At 44.2% G+C, this 18,220-nt stretch overlaps 1 protein-coding gene across 1 annotated transcript; it reads left to right on the forward strand.

Moving 5' to 3' along the window:
• The first annotated feature begins 3,089 nt into the window (after nt 1-3,089).
• Nucleotides 3,090-12,279, forward strand: LOC117401780 (TBC1 domain family member 25-like). Its single transcript, XM_034002623.3, has 7 exons — nt 3,090-3,331; nt 4,678-4,787; nt 5,071-5,225; nt 6,056-6,180; nt 6,482-6,670; nt 8,350-8,625; nt 8,825-12,279. Exons 1-7 carry the CDS (start codon nt 3,287-3,289, stop codon nt 11,300-11,302), a joined length of 3,378 nt encoding a protein of 1,125 aa, XP_033858514.3. The 5' UTR covers nt 3,090-3,286; the 3' UTR covers nt 11,303-12,279.
• The last annotated feature ends 5,941 nt before the right edge of the window (nt 12,280-18,220 follow it).

Raw genomic sequence — 18,220 nt, forward strand, 5'->3', positions numbered from 1 at the left:
AAAACCTTTGGCCACAGCTGTAGTTAACACTGTAATCCATGAATTTATCAGACAGTAACTGTGTGCATAAAACGACACTCAGGGCAAAATAAGATGCATTGCAATGTTCTGTAATCAGTCTGTTTGATTGGAACAGTGGGATTATCTTCAATTATATTTCTTTATTATTGTTTTTTTAATCCAGAAACATTTTACTGGCGTGCCCTATTGAGCTGATATTTTCAACACATTTTAAATGAATACAAATAAATTTGAAAAAGCAATGATTGCAAGTGATTGGTTGTATTGTAATGTATGCATATATCCGTACAACCACTTTCTCCATTGTTATGAAACATGGTATTAACAATAGGGAATCAGATACTGGGCATGTAGGGGTGTGTATATCTGTGTGTCGCACTTATATTTTCAGATATATCTAGAGAACCAGTTGCCCAATTGTGATCAAACATTTGGTCACTAGTTCTTATTCTATATTATTCTTGCCATCCATTTTTTCATCTCACTGGTACTGCAGCTCAGGTTTTGAATGCACAGCTGTGGCGATGATGGGTAGATGTTACTGACAGGATGGTTTATGTTAGTTGTCTTTTATGCAGCCTGTTTTAAATTTGTTCAAATTTTTTAAATCTAAAATTACAGAAAAAAAACACACAGCGTTGGTTTGCATGTTGAGACATCACCTACAATAGGTGTGATGCATATGGGTTGAGACGATGTCCTTAGAAACTTATTTTCCTATTTTGCTATCAAAATTGCATTTTCTTTTGGTTTTTATATTCCAATTTGTATTACATTTTCATTTTAGACTCTTATTTGTTCTATTTCTACAAGCTCGATTTTCAATTAAAACCACATTTTTTTTATCGGGTTTTTAAATTTCTGTTTGATCAAATTCTGTATTAAACAGTTTTATGGTTTGATCGTTTATTTATTTTTTGGTGTGTGAAGTGCTTTGGGATCCTTGAAATGTGAATTATTGTTTATACTGAATACAGGGATAGCGTTAATAACAGTGGGGGTGGTGGTAAGGACACACCCACCACATCCAGGCTTCTCTTCTCAGCCACAGAGAAGGAGAAACTGTTGAGCCTAGCCCGGTCCAGCAATGCCCCTGGTCTGTGCTGAGTATCTAAAGTGAGAGTGACCATCAACGAGGGAAAGGGTTGCTCTGAGTCAGTGAAGCACAGCACCCCGTATGGTTGACGCACAACTTGGGCTGACAGTGCTGAGCGAAACTGATCCAAAAATATCCCCACCACTCTCACCGAGCGCAGGCCCAGCCGAGTCGCCACGTTCTCAGGTCTGCTGCAGCCAACCCTCACCTCAGTTTGGTCACTCCTGCTCTTAGAAGCTAGGCGAGTCCAGCACCTCCAGTCTCAGGGCTGAATTTATTAACCAGGGGTTCCTCCAAGCACCAGTACACCCTGTCCGCCTCCACAGCCCGCTCCACCTTAAACAGGCTCCAGGCACGTACTGAGCCACTGTAGAACTGGGAGCTGGGAGAGGTCCAGTTTTGCAATGTCCAGAAGGGACATGTGTTTGTCATACCCCAGTCCCCCCACTCGTCTCAAAAAAGCAAAGGCCCAGGGCCTCCAACTCACCGGCTCTCTGGAGTACAGTAACTTCTGCAGGGTCTGCAGCCAGAAAACTGCCACTCTGCTGGCCAGATCAATCAGGCCCTGCCCTGCCCCCCCACTCCTTCCAAGGCAGTTACAGGACGTCCTGCCGGAGCCAGTGCAGCCCGTCCCAAAAGAACCGCACCAATACTCTGTAACTCCCTGAGCAGCGAGGCGGGTGGCTTCACACAGGCCATACAGTGCCACAACATGGAGGCTACCAGATTATTAATGATCAAAGCTCTACCTCTATAGGAGAGCTGTGGGAGTAACCAGTGCCACCTCTTCACCTGCTCCACACCCCCTCCCAATTCATCAGGAATGCTGTTCTATCTGTGTCTAGACACTGCCCCATGCTGCCACTGAAGTCCACCTGGCATTACATGGGGGCCCTGTCCCTGCCAGCTGCCCAGCAGAGTGGTGCCCAATTGATCCTGGTCGAGGATGCTCTCTCAAAAGTCTTTTATTATTATTAACTTACCGAGACTAGGGTGTGTGAACTATGCATCAGCTGCAGAGTCACTTACAACTACGTCTCACCCGAAAGACGGAGCACAAGGAGGTTAAGTGACTTGCTCAGGGTCACACAATGAGTCAGTGGCTGAGGTGGGATTTGAACCGGGGACCTCCTGGTTACAAGCCCTTTTCTTTAACCACTGGACCAACCACAGCCTCCTACAAGGTGCAGGTTCTACACATCCTGCTGTCCTGTAATGAAGACAGTGATGTCATCACAGTCACACTCACTGATTCCATGGTGCAATGGGGTAGCACCACTCCTGTCAGTAGCAACCACAGTCTGTGAACTATGGGTTTGATTGCCAGAGAGTAAAGCATGCCCGACAGGGGACATCCCTGACGCCCCCCCCTCCCCCCATGTTCTTTTAGTGTGACGGGACGGCTGAGGGCCCTCTCGTCCCCCTCAGGGAGCTGCAGGAGCCGCTGGAAGAGTAGCTGTGCCTCCCTATCCTGTGAGACAGCCTGCGCTCTGCAGTCCTCTTCTCCAGGATGAAGAAGTACTGTGAGGGGGCATCGATGTTATTTATGTGTTCGACTTGTGAGCGCACCAGCGCCCCCTGCAGCCTCAGGTCCAACAAATATTGCAACATATTCATTTTTAATTTAAGTTATTCAATTTGCTGGATGAATTTGCTGGCTTATGTTGGGACTCTATAGCTGTAACTAGCTCTATAATGTCAGCCTCCAGCTGTTTTTTCACCTCACTAGGGCCCAAAGCAACATCCTTAGTGTACTTTTTGCCAAGTCAAACTTATTTCCTCAGGTGAACTTATAAACACCCCCCTTTTTTCATTAATAAACCAGTCCTTACGAGGGCTGGAAAAATAGTTTTCTACGCACTGCCAAATCTCATTCTGTTATTAATTTTTTTTTTTTTTTACAATATTTTAAAAATCGTTGCCGCTTTAAGGGTCCCGCGCGTTGCCCTTTTAATTAATGCAGAACCGCACGGTGACGGCTCTCTGGACCACTCAGCCGTTTCCTGGATGATGTAATGCTGGTTACGTCAGATCCTGGAGAAATGATGGTGAGGGAGACCGCTGTAAAACAACAACAAAGCGTCTGGAAATCAAAGTAAAAGAAACCGAAATAATACCGACACGAAACAATTACAAAGATTAGGTGCTTCACGGCGACTCCTCAGCGAAATGGCGGCTGAGGAGGTCAGGGAAGTGGTTCGTGTGAGAGTCAAGGTAAGAATTAATTGTATGCATTAATATTTTTGTATGATATTCCTTTATGACAATGACAGCTCGAAAATACGCGTTTAATCATTACCCCAATTAATTATTCACTGTCCTCATGTCTCGCTTGGTCCTGTGTCATTATTCTTTATCTTTTACGGTTCATCGCTGCAGTTAAACATTCTGCACGTTTTGTTTGATTCAAACGCTTTCAAATATCTATTTACAGTTATGACAGCATTAACTGGCCGCAAATTAATCGATTTTAATGTAGTACTCTTTTCATTTAAATCCATTTTACCATCTCGACGGTATCAACCAATGCAGTACTGTAAATAAACAATGCGTCTTTTAAAAATTAGCATCGAGTGTTAGCGTTTTGTATCCTATAGAATCTATCTATCTATCTATCTATCTATCTATCTATATTATTATTATTATTATTATTATTATTATTATTATTATTATTATTATTATTATTATCGGTATTTCATAGGTGCTTTTGTTAATGTTAGTTGCTTTCATACTAACAGTGTTGGCTATACTATATACACGTATATATTAAGTATTTCAGCCCCTTAAGTACACACACTAACTAATGACACGCCTAAGAGTCACGCAAATATATATATTTTGGAGTGACTAAAAGCATTTGAAAATGTACTGGCTGCAGCCTTTAACGTCAGGGTTGAAAAGTATTTTAATGAAGTGGAAAATTATATTTCATATTTAAAAAATAACATTTGTGTGTGTGTGTGTGTGTATAGGCCAATGTATAATCACTGGCCATATATAGCATTGTATTTTATGAAAACATGCAAGTATTTTGGAATAAGTAAAAGAAAGCAGGCTGCATCTCCCTGTTTGTCAGCAGGCAGGAGGTGCTTGTGCAAAATAGAAACGAACAATAACCAGCTTGTCAGTAGCCACGTCAGTGAATTCAAAATCAGATCCATCAGTCTTATCCACGTAATGGTATTCTCATCCCTCTTTTAAGTGAAATTGACGATGGAATAAAAAAAAGGTTGGTAATGATTAAAAAAAACAAATACAGCTGGATTTTAACTTGTGTATCAATACTACTCACAATAAAGTAGCATATTGTAGAGTTTAGGACGGTGAATATGTGTGTGGGGGGGGGTTTCAGTACAGGTGGTCTGTAAATGGTTTTCAGTCTCGGTCTGTTGTCGGTGTTACCCGCATACACAGACGTTCGCTGTCCTGTAACGCTATACCATGTACAAAGTTGTGTCTTCATACACACACACATACACACACACACACACACACACACACACAGACAGCCCACTCTCCATGGCTTCCATGTATTGACACTCTTGAGTCTTTGTCTTCAGAAGTGTGATGGGTTCCAGCAGCCAGAGTTGCGCTCCTTTGCAGTGGACCCACAGATCACTTCACTGGACGTCCTGCAGCACATCCTGATCAGAGCCTTCGACCTCAATGAGTAAGGAGAAAGAGGAGGGGGGGAGGGAATAAGTGAGGAGGGAGGTTAGAGCAAGGAGAGGAGAGTGAGGGGAAAGAGAGAAGGCATGGGGAGTGGGAGAGGGAGGTAAAGGATTGAGAAGAGCAGTAGAGAGATTAGGGGAGGGTTCTGCAATACTAGGGAGGAGAAGGGAGAGTTCTTCTGTACTTCCAGGACGGTTTTGGCCCTACTTCCTCTCTTCCTTCCTTCCTTCCTTCCTTCCTTCCTTCCTTCCTTCCTTCCTTCCTTCCTCCTTTCTTTCCAGGAAGAGGAGTTTTGGGATCAGCTACCTGTCCCGGGACAGGCAGGGTGTGGAGCTGTACCTCTCTCTGCTGTCGGACTGGGACCTGGATGCAGCCTTCCTCAGTGCCTCCAAACCCTACCTGCAGCTGAAGATCGACATCAAGCCAGCCGAGGACAGTGAGTCTCAGCCTGCTTCCCTGCAGGAGCCCGCTGTGCCTGAACCGAGACAGTACAGCTATGGCCAAAAGTTTAGCATCACCTTGAATTTTAGGATTGAGATATAGTTGAAAAATCCTCCCCCCCCCAAAAAAAAACAAACAAAAAAAAACTATATGAACATAATTTAGATATTTTATTTAACATCATGTAATCAAAGAAACTACAAAATGATATCGCAAAATTCTACCGGAAGCCTATTTACCTAGGAGTACCTATTTCATGTTAGAATTAAAAACGTCACATTTTTCAATTTTTTACAGTTTTTTTTCATTAAAGTATATGGAAAACTACAAAGCGGTATGTAATTCAATATGTTAACGTAACATTAATCAGCAGGCTTCATTTGACTTCATGAAGCAAAACATTTGGCCATAGCTTGTAGAGAGCACAGAGATTTGCAGTTGAAGCCCACGATGAATTGCCACATTATTTTATACAGATTTATAATTGCAATTACAGTGAGTTGTCACTAGGGTACCACCAAGGGCAGTTCCTAGTAGTGTATAGCAGGAAAGGAAATAAAACTGCCGTTGCAGAGCACTTTGATCCATCCCTGATTTTACTATGAGTTTAATAAGACACACCTGAGCCAGCTTTCCGAACTTAATCAAAGTGAAAAATGCATTGAATCCTGAAGTGTGAGTGAATGAGTTTCTAGCCCTGGCACTGACTGTAACAGTGAGAATTAATTTTACTGGTGTGTGATACATGAGGGAGGCAGTAACTATCCTGCTCCGTCTGCTCCTCCCTCTCCCTCTCCCTCCTCTCCCTCTCTCTCATGCTCGTAGGCCCCCTGCTGGAGGACTGGGATATCATCAGCCCGAAGGATGTGATAGGTACTGACCTCCTGCCAGGAGAGAGGAAGTCTCTGGCTGCTGCTGCTCTGCCCTTCACACAGTCCCTTCTCTCCCAGGTCAGTGTCTGTCTGTGTGCTTGTATCTCTGTCTCTATGCCTGTCTGTGTCAGTGTGTGTGTCTCTGTCTGTATGACTGTGTGTGTGTGTGTGTGTCTGTCTGCCTGTGTCTGTGTCTCTCAGTGAGTGTGTGTCTGTCTGTATGGCTCTGCCTGTGTCTGTGTGTGACTCTCAGTGTCTGTGAGTCTGTATGTCAGTGTCTGTGTCTTTGTGTTAGTGCTTAATCCTGGGACAAAGGTGCAGCAGGCTTTCAACTGGTCCAATGATCTCCCTGTCTCTCCGTCTCCTTGTCTCTCCCCAGGTTGGCAGGACCCTGTCGCGAGTGCAGCAGGCTCTCAGCTGGTCCTATGGGGAGGATGCGAAGCCCTTCAAGCCACCACTGAGCGACGCAGAGTTCCACAGCTACCTGAACCACCAGGGTCAGCTGACCCGACCGGAGGATCTGAGACTGAGGATCTACCACGGGGGTGTGGAGCCCTCCCTCCGCAAGGTAGAGAGAGAACATAAGAAAGTTTACAGACGAGAGGAGGCCCCATTCAGCCCATCTTGCTCGTTTGGTTGTTAGTAGCTTACTGATCTCAGAATCTCATCAAGCAGCTTTTTGAAGGATCCCAGGGTGTCAGCTTCATTATTATTATTATTTATTTCTTAGCAGACGCCCTTATCCAGGGCGACTTACAATTGTTACAAGATATCACATTATTTTTACATACAATTACCCATTTAAACAGTTGGGTTTTAACTGGAGCAATCTAGGTAAAGTACCTTGCTCAAGGGTACAACAGCAGTGTCCCCACCTGGGATTGAACCCACAACCCTCCAGTCAAGAGTCCAGAGCCCTAACCACTACTCCACACTGCTGCCTTACTGCCAACAACATTACTGGGGACTTGGTTCCAGACTTTCACAATTCTCTGTGTAAAAAAGTGCCTCCTATTTTCGGTTCTGAATGCCCCTTTATCTAATCTCCATTTGTGACCCCTGGTCCTTGTTTCTTTTTTTCAGGTCGAAAAAGTCCCCTGGGTCGACATTTTCAATACCTTTTAGAATTTTGAATACTTGAATCAGATCACCGCTTAGTGTTCTTTGTTCAAGACTGAATAGATTCAATTCTTTGAGCCTGTCTGCATACGACATGCCTTTTAAACCCGGGATAATTCTGGTCGCTCTTCTTTGCACTCTTTCTAGAGAAGCAATATCCTTTCTGTAACGAGGTGACCAGAACTGAACACAATATTCTAGATGAGGTCTTACTAATGCATTGTAAAGTTTTACCATTACTTCCCTTGATTTAAATTCAACACTTCTCACAATATATCCGAGCATCTTGTTGGCCTTTTTTATAGCTTCCCCACATTGTCTAGATGAAGACATTTCTGAGTCAACATAAGAAAGTAAAAGAACAAAATTATAGTTCGGTTGTTTTGTTTGAATAATTAATAAACATTTTGACATTACCGAAGGAAGGTTCGAACTTTCGATGGTACTAATTTGCATAATTTACTGGTCTCCATAGCTACATGTTTATATTTCATTGAAAATCCTATTATTTGACAGGTAATCCATAATAAAACATTCATGTTTCTGTAATTTCAATAAAAATTAAAATATACGTTTATTTACACGATGCTGCTTGCGATATTCCAGTTCCAGTCTGCTTTGCTTCCAAGTTCTCTGACTATCTCTATAGACACAAAATAATTTGTCTGTATTCATTATTTGGGGGAAAAAAAGCAATATCTGTTACAGATACAAATATCTGAAGCCTAGGGCCCCGCGACAGAAGAATAGTCGGAAGTATATAACAATTAAAGCAAAGACAGGCCAGGGTCCACTGAAACTGTTGGTACCCCCTTTCACATGGTTCTGAGAGAGAGAAGAGAGGCAGCGATGGAGAGACTGACTGACTGACTGACTGAGGATTTATCATGGAGCCCTCTCTCCATGATAAATGAATGTTGTTTTCCTGTTTTTTTTTTTTTGTACGATAAATAATTCAAACCAAAACTAATTATTGACAATATCAGGATCCCCAGCTTTGCAGAGATGTGCAGTGTTGAAAGAGTTCACCAGCTCTCTCTCTCTCTCTCTCTCTCTCTCTCTCTCTCTCTCTCTCTCTCTCTCTCTCTCTCTCTCTCTCTCTCTCTCTCTCTCTCCCTCCCTCCCCAGGTGGTGTGGCGCTACCTGCTGAACGTGTACCCTGACGGTCTGACGGGTCAGGAGCGCATGGACTACATGAAGAGGAAGACGCGGGAGTACGAGCAGCTGAAGGGGCAGTGGAGCCAGCGGGCCAGCCCTGAGGACCTGGAGTTCATCCGGGGGAACGTGCTGAAAGACGTGCTGAGAACTGACCGCACGCACCCTTACTACGCAGGGTCCGAGGACAGCCCCCACCTCACCGCGCTGACCGACCTGCTCACTACCTACGCCATCACTCACCCGCAGGTAACTGACACACACACACGCAGACTACTGACGCACGCACACACACCCCGGGTAACTGACACATACACACACACAGCCACGAGTGACTGATACACACACATGCATACGGGTAACCCCCCCCTCCTCTCTCTCTCTCTCTCTCTCTCTCTCTCTCTCTCTCTCTCTCTTTTACACTCACACCTTCTCCACTCTCACTCAGATCTCGTACTGCCAGGGTATGAGTGACCTGGCCTCCCCCATCCTGGCTGTCATGGATAACGAGGCCCACGCCTTCATCTGCTTCTGCGGGCTCATGAAGCGCCTGGAGGGGAACTTCCGGCCGGACGGCAGCCTCATGTCCCTCAAGTTCCAGCACCTGAAGCTGCTGCTGCGCCACTCCGACCCCGAGTTCTATGCCTACCTGGTCTCCCGCGGCGCGGACGACCTCTTCTTCTGCTACCGCTGGCTGCTGCTCGAGCTTAAGAGGGAGTTCGCCTTTGAGGACGCCCTGAGGATGCTGGAGGTCACCTGGAGCTCCCTGCCCCCTGACCCTCCGGAGACCGAGGTGGAGCTGCTGGGGCCTGCCTTGGAGGAGGGCGAGAGGGAGCGGGAGGAGAGTGGGGAGGAAAGGAGGGAGAGGCACATGGTTAGGCCCACTGTCCAGGGTGAGGGAGAGGAGCGAGAAGGGCTTAGAGAGGGGAGGGAGTTACGAAAGGAGAGGAGGGAGAGGCACTTGCTAAGTTCTACCCCCCAGGGGGAGGGGGACAGAGAAGAGAGGAGGGAAAGGAGGGAGAAGCACATGCAAAGGCCCACCACTCACGGTGAAGGAGAGGAGAGGAAAAGTGGGGAGACGAGTGACGGAGATGAGAGGGAGAACACAGGCGAGGAGAGGATGGAGAGAGGCAAAGATGAGAGTGGTGAAGAATGGAGGAAGAAGCACTTGTTTAGACTTGCTGACCAGGGTGATAGGGATGGCGATAGGTGGGAGGAGAGGGAGAGGTATGAGAGGGTCATGTTAAGACCCACCACCCCAGTTGAGGGAGAGGAGAGTGAGAGGGAAAGGAGAGCAGAGACGCTTAGGCTGAGACCAGCCTCCCAGCATGAGAGAGAGGAGGGGGGAGGAGAGAGGGAGGAGATGGAGACAAGAGAGAGAGAAGAAGGTAGGAGGGAGAGAGAGGGGACGATTACTGGAGATAGTAGGGAGAGGATGCTGAGACCGTACCAAGATGAAGAGGAGAGGGAAAGACAAAGAAAGGGTGAGAGTGAGTTAGTGGAGAAAGAAAGGAGGCACACAGAGAGACCCAACACCCAAGGTGAAGGGGGGGGAGAAGGGAGGTGCGAACCGAGACCCAACACCCAGGATGGGAGAGAGGAAAATGAGAGTGGGGTGAGGATAGAGATAGAAGCAAGAGTGAAAGAGGGGAGAGATGGACTGAGGTGGAATAACCGAGGGGTGAGAGAGGGGGGAAGGGATCCTGAAGAAAATCCTTCTGAGGATGCTGAGAGGGCGGGAATCATAGGGAGCGAAGAACACAAACCAAGTCTAAAAGAGAATCCATCAGCAGAACTGGATTGGGGAATACCGAGGCCCGTAGAGGATTCTTTCGCGGTGAAAGCAGAGGGAGGAAGGCAAGCATCCACCGGGGAAGGATTACTGATAAAAGAACAGAACAAAGCAGAGGGAGAGGGAAAGGTGGGGCACAGTGTCCTGCCACTGACACCCCTAGGAAAACAATCCAGTTTCGGGGAGTATAAATACTACAGCGCCTGCAACGAGAGTTTTGACCTTGAGGAAAAAACAAACTTGGAGAATCTGGACAATGTGATCAATCTGATAAATGTTTTAAACAGCACAGTGGATGAGACTAGCCAGACTCCTAGCCCATCTGTCCTCTCCCGACACCCCACTGAGGAAAGCGAGGGAGAGCTGGGAGAAGGGGAGAGAGAACCTCTCATTAAACTGCCAAATCAGCCGCCTGCCTCCCACCCCCTCCCAGTCAGCAACGTCTCCAGGAGAACAACGTCACCCAGTGGAAGGGTGGGCTCTCCATCTCTACCCAATGGGAAGCCAGCCTCCCCTTTGCTGGCCAATGGGAAGCTGGCCTCGCCTTTGTTGGCCAATGGGAAGGTAGGATCTCCTTGCCTCTGCGGCGACAGAGAAAGAGGAGAGCGCCCAGTCTCTCCCTGCCTACCCAACTGGCGCACTGCATCTTTCTCGCTGCCCAATAGGAAGTCCCCATCTGCGCCGACCGGGCGTCGTAACTCCACTTACTCCCCCCCTTCATCCTCTCCCTGCCTGTCCAACAGACTACCTTCCCCCTCCCTCCCCAACAAGACAAGCACCCCTGCTACCCCGGAGGGCCAGGTTTGGGGCGTCACGCAGAAAGAAGACAAGCAGCCCCCAGTTTCCCTGCCGCCCCCTCAGGAATTTGGCAAAGGGAACCCCTTCATGCTTTTCCTGTGCCTGTCCATCCTCCTGGAGCACAGGGATCACATCGTGAAGAACGGGCTGGATTACAACGAGCTGGCCATGCATTTCGACAGGCTGGTCCGCAAGCACAACCTGAACAGAGTGTTGCACCGCGCCAAGGCTTTGTTCGCAGATTACCTGCACAGCGAGGTCTGGGACTCGGAGGAAGGGGACGAGGCCAGCTCTGACTCCCCGGCACCCCAGAGCCCTTCTCAGCCTTTCTCCTGACCTTTCCTATCCTCTGGTGGAAACCAGCCAGTGACAATGACCAATACACAGCTCCCAACACGTCCCCATGTAACGCTGCTAATGGGGCTGCTGTTCCTTCTTTGTATGACGTACAGTAACAACCAGTAACAATGCTGGTGACGACAGACTGTTTTGTGAGACGGCATAGCATGTATTCATAAGTATAAATCACATTTATTTGAAGAATTTGATGGACTCTCCCGAGAATGTACAGAAGCGCTCCAGCAATGACGCTGCAATGTCAGGAAGTGTTACAAATCAGCGATCAAACCAATTTTAGGGTTTTTTTTTTTTCCTGATACAGAATTATTTCAATCCTGTTTTCATGACCTTTATGACGACCTGGAGTATCAATCCTAGGGTTGGAACAATAATCGATTTATTGGGGTATTATATGAAATGTATTTGTTATTTATAGTGTTAGAAAAGTATTATTTATAATGTCATTAATAATCTTGCAACAGATGTTTTATTCCTCTTAATTTGTATATAAAGAGATGCTGTGTGGAGGGGGATGGGGGTGTTGTGCCATGTATTAAACTGGGAAATGAAAAACACAGACCCCTCTCCCTATTGGGGGAGAGAACACTGGTATGACTTTATTTTGAAAAAGCAAAAAAAAAATAGGGAGGAGGTCTCAATTTATGTGAAAACAATATTTAAGAAAATGGTGGTTATCGAGATAAATGTGTCCGGTAATTGAAAATATCATTATCATCCAGCCCTAATCATTTCAAATGAACACATTAACACAAGAGGTCAAGCATCCTCTACTGGTCAACGTGAGCTGGACTGACCCTCTTCATGGCCACACACAGAAGTCTGTATAGATGTCACTGTGTTGTCCATTACGTACAACTGTTTTGTTATAACTGGGGTGAGTTTTCACAAAAAAACTCTGTAGAAGGTCAGATCTAATCAAGAACCCCCCCACAAAAAAAAAAAAAGAAACCCAACTGAAAAAGAATTTAGATTGCAAGTTTCTATTTGGGTCAAAATTACAGCAAAACATAAATAAAAATTTGCCATTTGTCAGCGACAGGTTGCTCCAGTTTATTCAATGTATCTATGGAAGGATGTTTTTAAGGCTTTAAGAGTATGCCAAAATAAAAAAAAAATAAACTAAAAAACGGACTCCTTGTGAATGTGTGGGACAAAAACCCTATTGAACTCTTTATATAGCATTCAGATAACAACATAAGAACATAAGAAAGTTTACAAACGAGAGGAGGCCATTCAGCACATCTTGCTCGTTTGGTTGTTAGTAGCTTATTGATTCCAGAATATCATCAAGCAGCTTCTTGAAGGATCCCAGGGTGTCAGCTTTGACAAGGGTGTCAGTGTTCCAGACTCACACAATTCTCTGTGCAAAAATATGCCTCCTGATTTCTATTCTGAATGCCTCTTTATCTAATCTGGAGGCTGTGGTCCAGTGGTTCAAGTCTTGTAACCATAAGGTCACCGGTTCAAGTCCCACCTCTGCCACTGACTCACTGTGTGACCCTGAGCAAGTCACTTCACCTCCTTGTGCTCCATCCGGCAGATGAGATGTTAAATCAGTGTCCTATTGGAAGTGACTCTGCATATAATGCACAGTTCACAGCCCTACCTCTGTAAAGCGCTTTGTGATGGTGGTCCACTATGAAAGGGGCTATATAAAAATAAAGATAACATACATAGATTCCTTCTTAAATTTTAGTATCTCCCATATGGTATTTATAACTGACATTTTTTTTGCCTGAAATAACACACAAGCTGGGGTTAAGTGACTTCCTGTTCTTAGAAGCAGTTTTCAAAAAGCCACGAGGTAGTGTTCAGGGGCACATATAACCCAATCGCATGAGGTCCTGTTCTCTGCTCAGCAACCAAGAAAACGAAAGACTTTGAGCTGCTGAGACCGAAATGTGTGGTGAGTCGACCATTCCTTGTTAGTTTCCTTTAGGGATTCGGCTTAGGGTTACCAGATTTCCAGAATTTAGCTGTAGCAGCTAAAATCACTATATAATGATATTGTGGTAATTCAAAAGTTAAACATCAGAGTGTATGTATTGCAGAGCAGAACAATTCATTGTTGTCTTTCTATTGTCATCTGCCCAAAACACGTACAAAAATATCTGTTAATCCTATGCAGAAAATGTGTTGTATCATGAACATAGCTAGATAAGCTTTCAACATGTGGCTGCAACTGCCTCTCAGCTGTTTCTGTAATAAAGTATGTTGGGTTATCAATTGTGTTAACAATCATTCACATTGGGGGTTTATCTTTGTGCATTCTTGGGTTACCTCCAACCAAACCTGTTTTTGGAATTTGAGTGAGGAGGTCATTTTGAATTCTTTTGATATAAATCCATTTTTATACAATCTATCCGCTAAAATTCTCACTTCTTTTATTAAGATATTAATGTTATTAGTTTGTACTTCTTCATATGTATTTATATTTTGCAATTCAGTCCCTACTGCTTTGAGATCAATAACTTTGTTCATTACTAGCACTCCAGAACCTTTATCTGCTGGTCTATCATCATCTTCTATTAGTTTTTTTTTAGAGCTTCTTCATGTTTAGTTAAATTAAGTTTACCTCTACATTTTAAGCCTGTTATTATTTCATTTCTAACTACTTCTATGTACGTATCTAATCATTTATCTCTTCCATCTGAAGGAGTCCAATATCTCTTTCTTTTGATTTTTATTCCATATTCATTTACCTGTTCTGAATCTCTGTGTGTTTCCTCATAAAAGTATTCTGTGAGCCTCACTCGTCTTTCCTATTCTTTTAACTCTGTGTGGCAAAGTGGCTGCTGATTATGAACAGGTGCAGAGGTGCTACAGTGCAGGAATAAACAGATAGGAGTGTCATTTATTAGTTTCGATACAAGGTGACACACAGCAAACTTTTGTTCTTAATTTCAGGGCTTTCAAACTGATTTATCATTTATTTCATAGCAGACACCCTTATCCAGGGCGACTTACAATTGTTAGAAGATATCACATTATTTTTACATGCAATTGCCCATTTATACAGTTGGGTTTTTACTGGAACAATCTAGGTAAAGTACCTTACTCAAGGGTACAGCAGCAGTGTCCTCCACCTGGGATTGAACCCACAACCTTCCGGTCAAGAGTCCAGAGCCCTGACCACTACTCCACACTGCTGAAATACTATGGTTCCTGCAGCTATCAGCTGAGCAAATTTAAGACCTTTTTCAGACTAAGTAGGCCTACTGATTTTCCACGATCGCGGAATCACGGACGGAATTGCGGAATTAGGCATTGGGAATGGAATTGGCATTTTGGGAATGGAATTCTGCTTTGCAACTGCACCTTTAAAGAAAACACTGTTATTCTCCTATAGAAAATAATGGATTGCTTTGAAAACTTCACTACCCAGAAGCCCAGCGATGACTGATCAACAAACAGAACCAGGGCTCAAAGTTTGCCAAAATCCTTAGGGGCATCTGGCGCCTAATAGAAATTTAGGGGCCAAGTAAATAGTTTTAGTTAATAGTCACTTCAAATATCACCCAAAACACTTTTCAGTTTAGCATTTTATGGTTGCAGAACATGATATTATAAATTACTATATAGAATATCCGCTCCTCTGATCTCTCTATCTCAATTCCTCTGGAATCTACCACACTCTCTCCCTCCTCCTCAGCTAAGAACCCTCTGAGTCACCCTGGACCCCTGCCTCTCTTATTCCCAGCACATCTCCACTCTGGCACGCACTTGCCAATTTTTCCTGAGCAACATACAAAGAATCCGACCCTTCCTCACCAACTATGCCACCCAGCTCCTGGTCCAGGCCCTGGTACTTTCCCGCCTAGACTACTGCAACTCCCTCCTGGCTGGCCTCCCTGCGTCCACCACCCGTCCGCTCCAGCTCATCCAGAACTCTGCTGCCCGCCTGGTGTTCTCTCTGCCTCTCTTCTCCCACGCAACTCCATTGCTCCGCTCGCTCCACTGGCTCCCGATCACCGCTCGCATCCAGTTCAAGACTCTTGTACTCGCCTACAGATGCCTTGACCAGACTGCACCCAGCAACCTCCAAACCGTCATCTCTCCCTACACGCCCACTTGACCTCTCCGCTCCGCCTGCACTAGAAGACTGGCTCTACCTCCTCTATGCTCCCCTGCCTCCAGAGCCCGCTCCTTCTCCACCCTCGCCCCGCAGTGGTGGAATGACCTTCCTACAGATGTCAGGACTGCTCAGTCCCTGACCACCTTCCGGCACCTCCTCAAGACTTACCTCTTCAAACAGCACCTGTAAAACTCCTCGTTTCCCTCTGGACACTTTATCACTCTTCCTTAAATGTGCTTTACTTGCTCTTATCTGCTCCCTATTTTACTGCATTTAATCCTGTACTTTAGAGTACTGTAATCTGTCACAAGTGTTATTTAATCGGTAGTATTTTGTGTTTAATTATTATATCCTGATGTAACTATCACTGACACTGTTATCTGCTCTGATATTGATTCGTATTTTGTCACACTTGTACTTGCTAGAACCAAAGTCATTGTATTTTATCTTGCTCTTAATTGTATTAATACTTGTACTGTGATTCTTGAAATGTATTTTTGTTTACTACTGTAAATCACCCTGGATAAGGGTGTCTGCTAAGAAATAAATAATAATAATAATAATAATAATAATAATATGGATGAGATTTCCTGTAAACTGATTGGTCAACAAGAGTGCCTTAATCCATCATAATCCAGCCCGAATATACAGTATTCAAACTGTTTAATCACCGTTTCAAATCAATCTGCCTAAATACAATGTAAATTCAGCACAGCATTCATTCACTTGTGTAATTGACCACCTTCTGGTTTATTAAAGAAAATCTCCGTTCTCCTTGTACCCTATGAATGCTATCTGGCGTATTTCTTTCTCTCTCTCTCTCTCTCTCTCTCTCTCTCTCTCTCTCTCTCTCTCTCTCTCTCTCTCTCTCTCTCTCTCTCTCTCTCTCTCTCTCTCTCTCTCTCTCTCTCTCTCTCTCTCTCTCTCTCTCTCTCTCTCTCTCTCTCTCTCTCTCTCTCTCAATTCAAATGTGCTTTATTGTCAAATTGTTAATTGCAAACATAAGTAAAATAAATAAAAACAATAAATAAATGGAATAAAGTCAGAGTTAAAATTCTAAATGAATAGCTAACACATGGAATAATGGTAAATTAATAAATAACATAACCATGACCGTAGGTAAATAAAATGTAAAACTGAACTTTGCTTAACCCCCCAAAGCAGTGCAGAGTGCTCACTCTGCGTCCCTCAGGCTGGGGCAGGCGGCTACATATTGAGCAGCCAGTGTGGCTGTGTGTCTCTCCCCCAGGGAAGACAATCAGTTTTTCTGGATCTGTCATGTGTGGGAAATGGGGGAGGGAGGTCGTTATTTTTTTAAAGACTATGTCCCTTTTTTTGGCTCCTGTATCACTGTGGCAAAGTGGTAAGTGAATACAGTTGAGTGCATAAGAACATAAGAAAGTTTACAAACGAGAGGAGGCCATTCAGCCCATCTTGCTCGTTTGGTTGTTAGCAGCTTATTGATCCCAGAATCTCATCAAGCAGCTTCTTGAAGGATCCCAGGGTGTCAGCTTCAACAACATTACTGGTGAGTTGGTTCCAGACCCTCGCAATTCTCTGTGTAAAAAAAGTGCCTCCTATTTTCTGTTCTGAATGCCCCTTTATCTAATCTCCATTTGTGACCCCTGGTCCTTGCTTCTTTTTTTCAGGTCGAAAAAGTCCACTGGGTCGACATTTTCAATACCTTTTAGAATTTTGAATACTTGAATCAGATCACCTCTTAGTGTTCTTTGTTCAAGACTGAACAGATTCAATTCTTTGAGCCTGTCTGCATACGACATGCCTTTTAAACCCAGGATAATTCTGGTCGCTCTTCTTTGCACTCTTTATAGAGCAGCAATATCCTTTTTGTAACGAGGTGTCCAGAACTGAACACAATATTCTAGGTGAGGTCTTCCTAATGCATTATAAAGTTTAAATTCAACACTTCTCACAATATATCCGAGCATCTTGTTGGTCTTTTTTATAGCTTCCCCACATTGTCTAGATGAAGACATTTCTGAGTCAACATAAACTCCTAGATCTTTTTCATAGATTCCTTCTTCAATTTCAGTATCTCCCATATGATATTTATAATGCACATTTTTATTGCCTGCATGCAGTACCTTACACTTTTCTCTATTAAATGTCATTTGCCATGTGTCTGCCCAGTTCTGAATGCTGTCTAGATCATTTTGAATGACCTTTGCTGCTGCAACAGTGTTTGCCACTCCTCCTATTTTTGTGTTGTCTGCAAATTTAACAAGTTTGTCTTACCTGAATTTAACATGGCTGTCTTACCCGAGTTGTTGCCCTTGTTTTGATGTGGTCTCTCTTCTTTTTTTGTTTTCTCCCCCCTTCCTTTCTAGTTGAAATGCTTCTGGACCTCCTCAAGGATTCTTTCTCTGAGTAGATTGGTTCCCTTTTTGTTTAAGTGCAGTCCATCCCACCTATATAGATAGTCCTTGTTGTAGAATGTGCTCCAATGTTCAAGAAAGATGAAGCCTTCCTGTGTGCACCACGATTTCAGCCATGTTTTGGTCTGAAACGTGTGCTGTTTCTACAGACTTGAATTCCATCCAGAATGTCTGCGCACAGTTGATTTCTTAGATCTGTTTTTACAAGGTTAATTTGGCTGTTGAATATTTCTATGGTAGTGAACCCTGGATGGATTCGTGGACTGATCTGCTTAAATTATATGTAGTGTGGTTCTGGTATGGTGCACTGATTTCACTGCTTTGATGTTGCTAATTATATATTTAAATCCTAGCTATTTCAATTAAATATATACCTGTATATCTATTTATGGTATTTAAGGTTAATTCTACAGTTTGCATATT

Source organism: Acipenser ruthenus, chromosome 55 (genome assembly GCF_902713425.1).
Source record: "Acipenser ruthenus chromosome 55, fAciRut3.2 maternal haplotype, whole genome shotgun sequence".
Classification (NCBI taxonomy): domain Eukaryota; kingdom Metazoa; phylum Chordata; class Actinopteri; order Acipenseriformes; family Acipenseridae; genus Acipenser; species Acipenser ruthenus.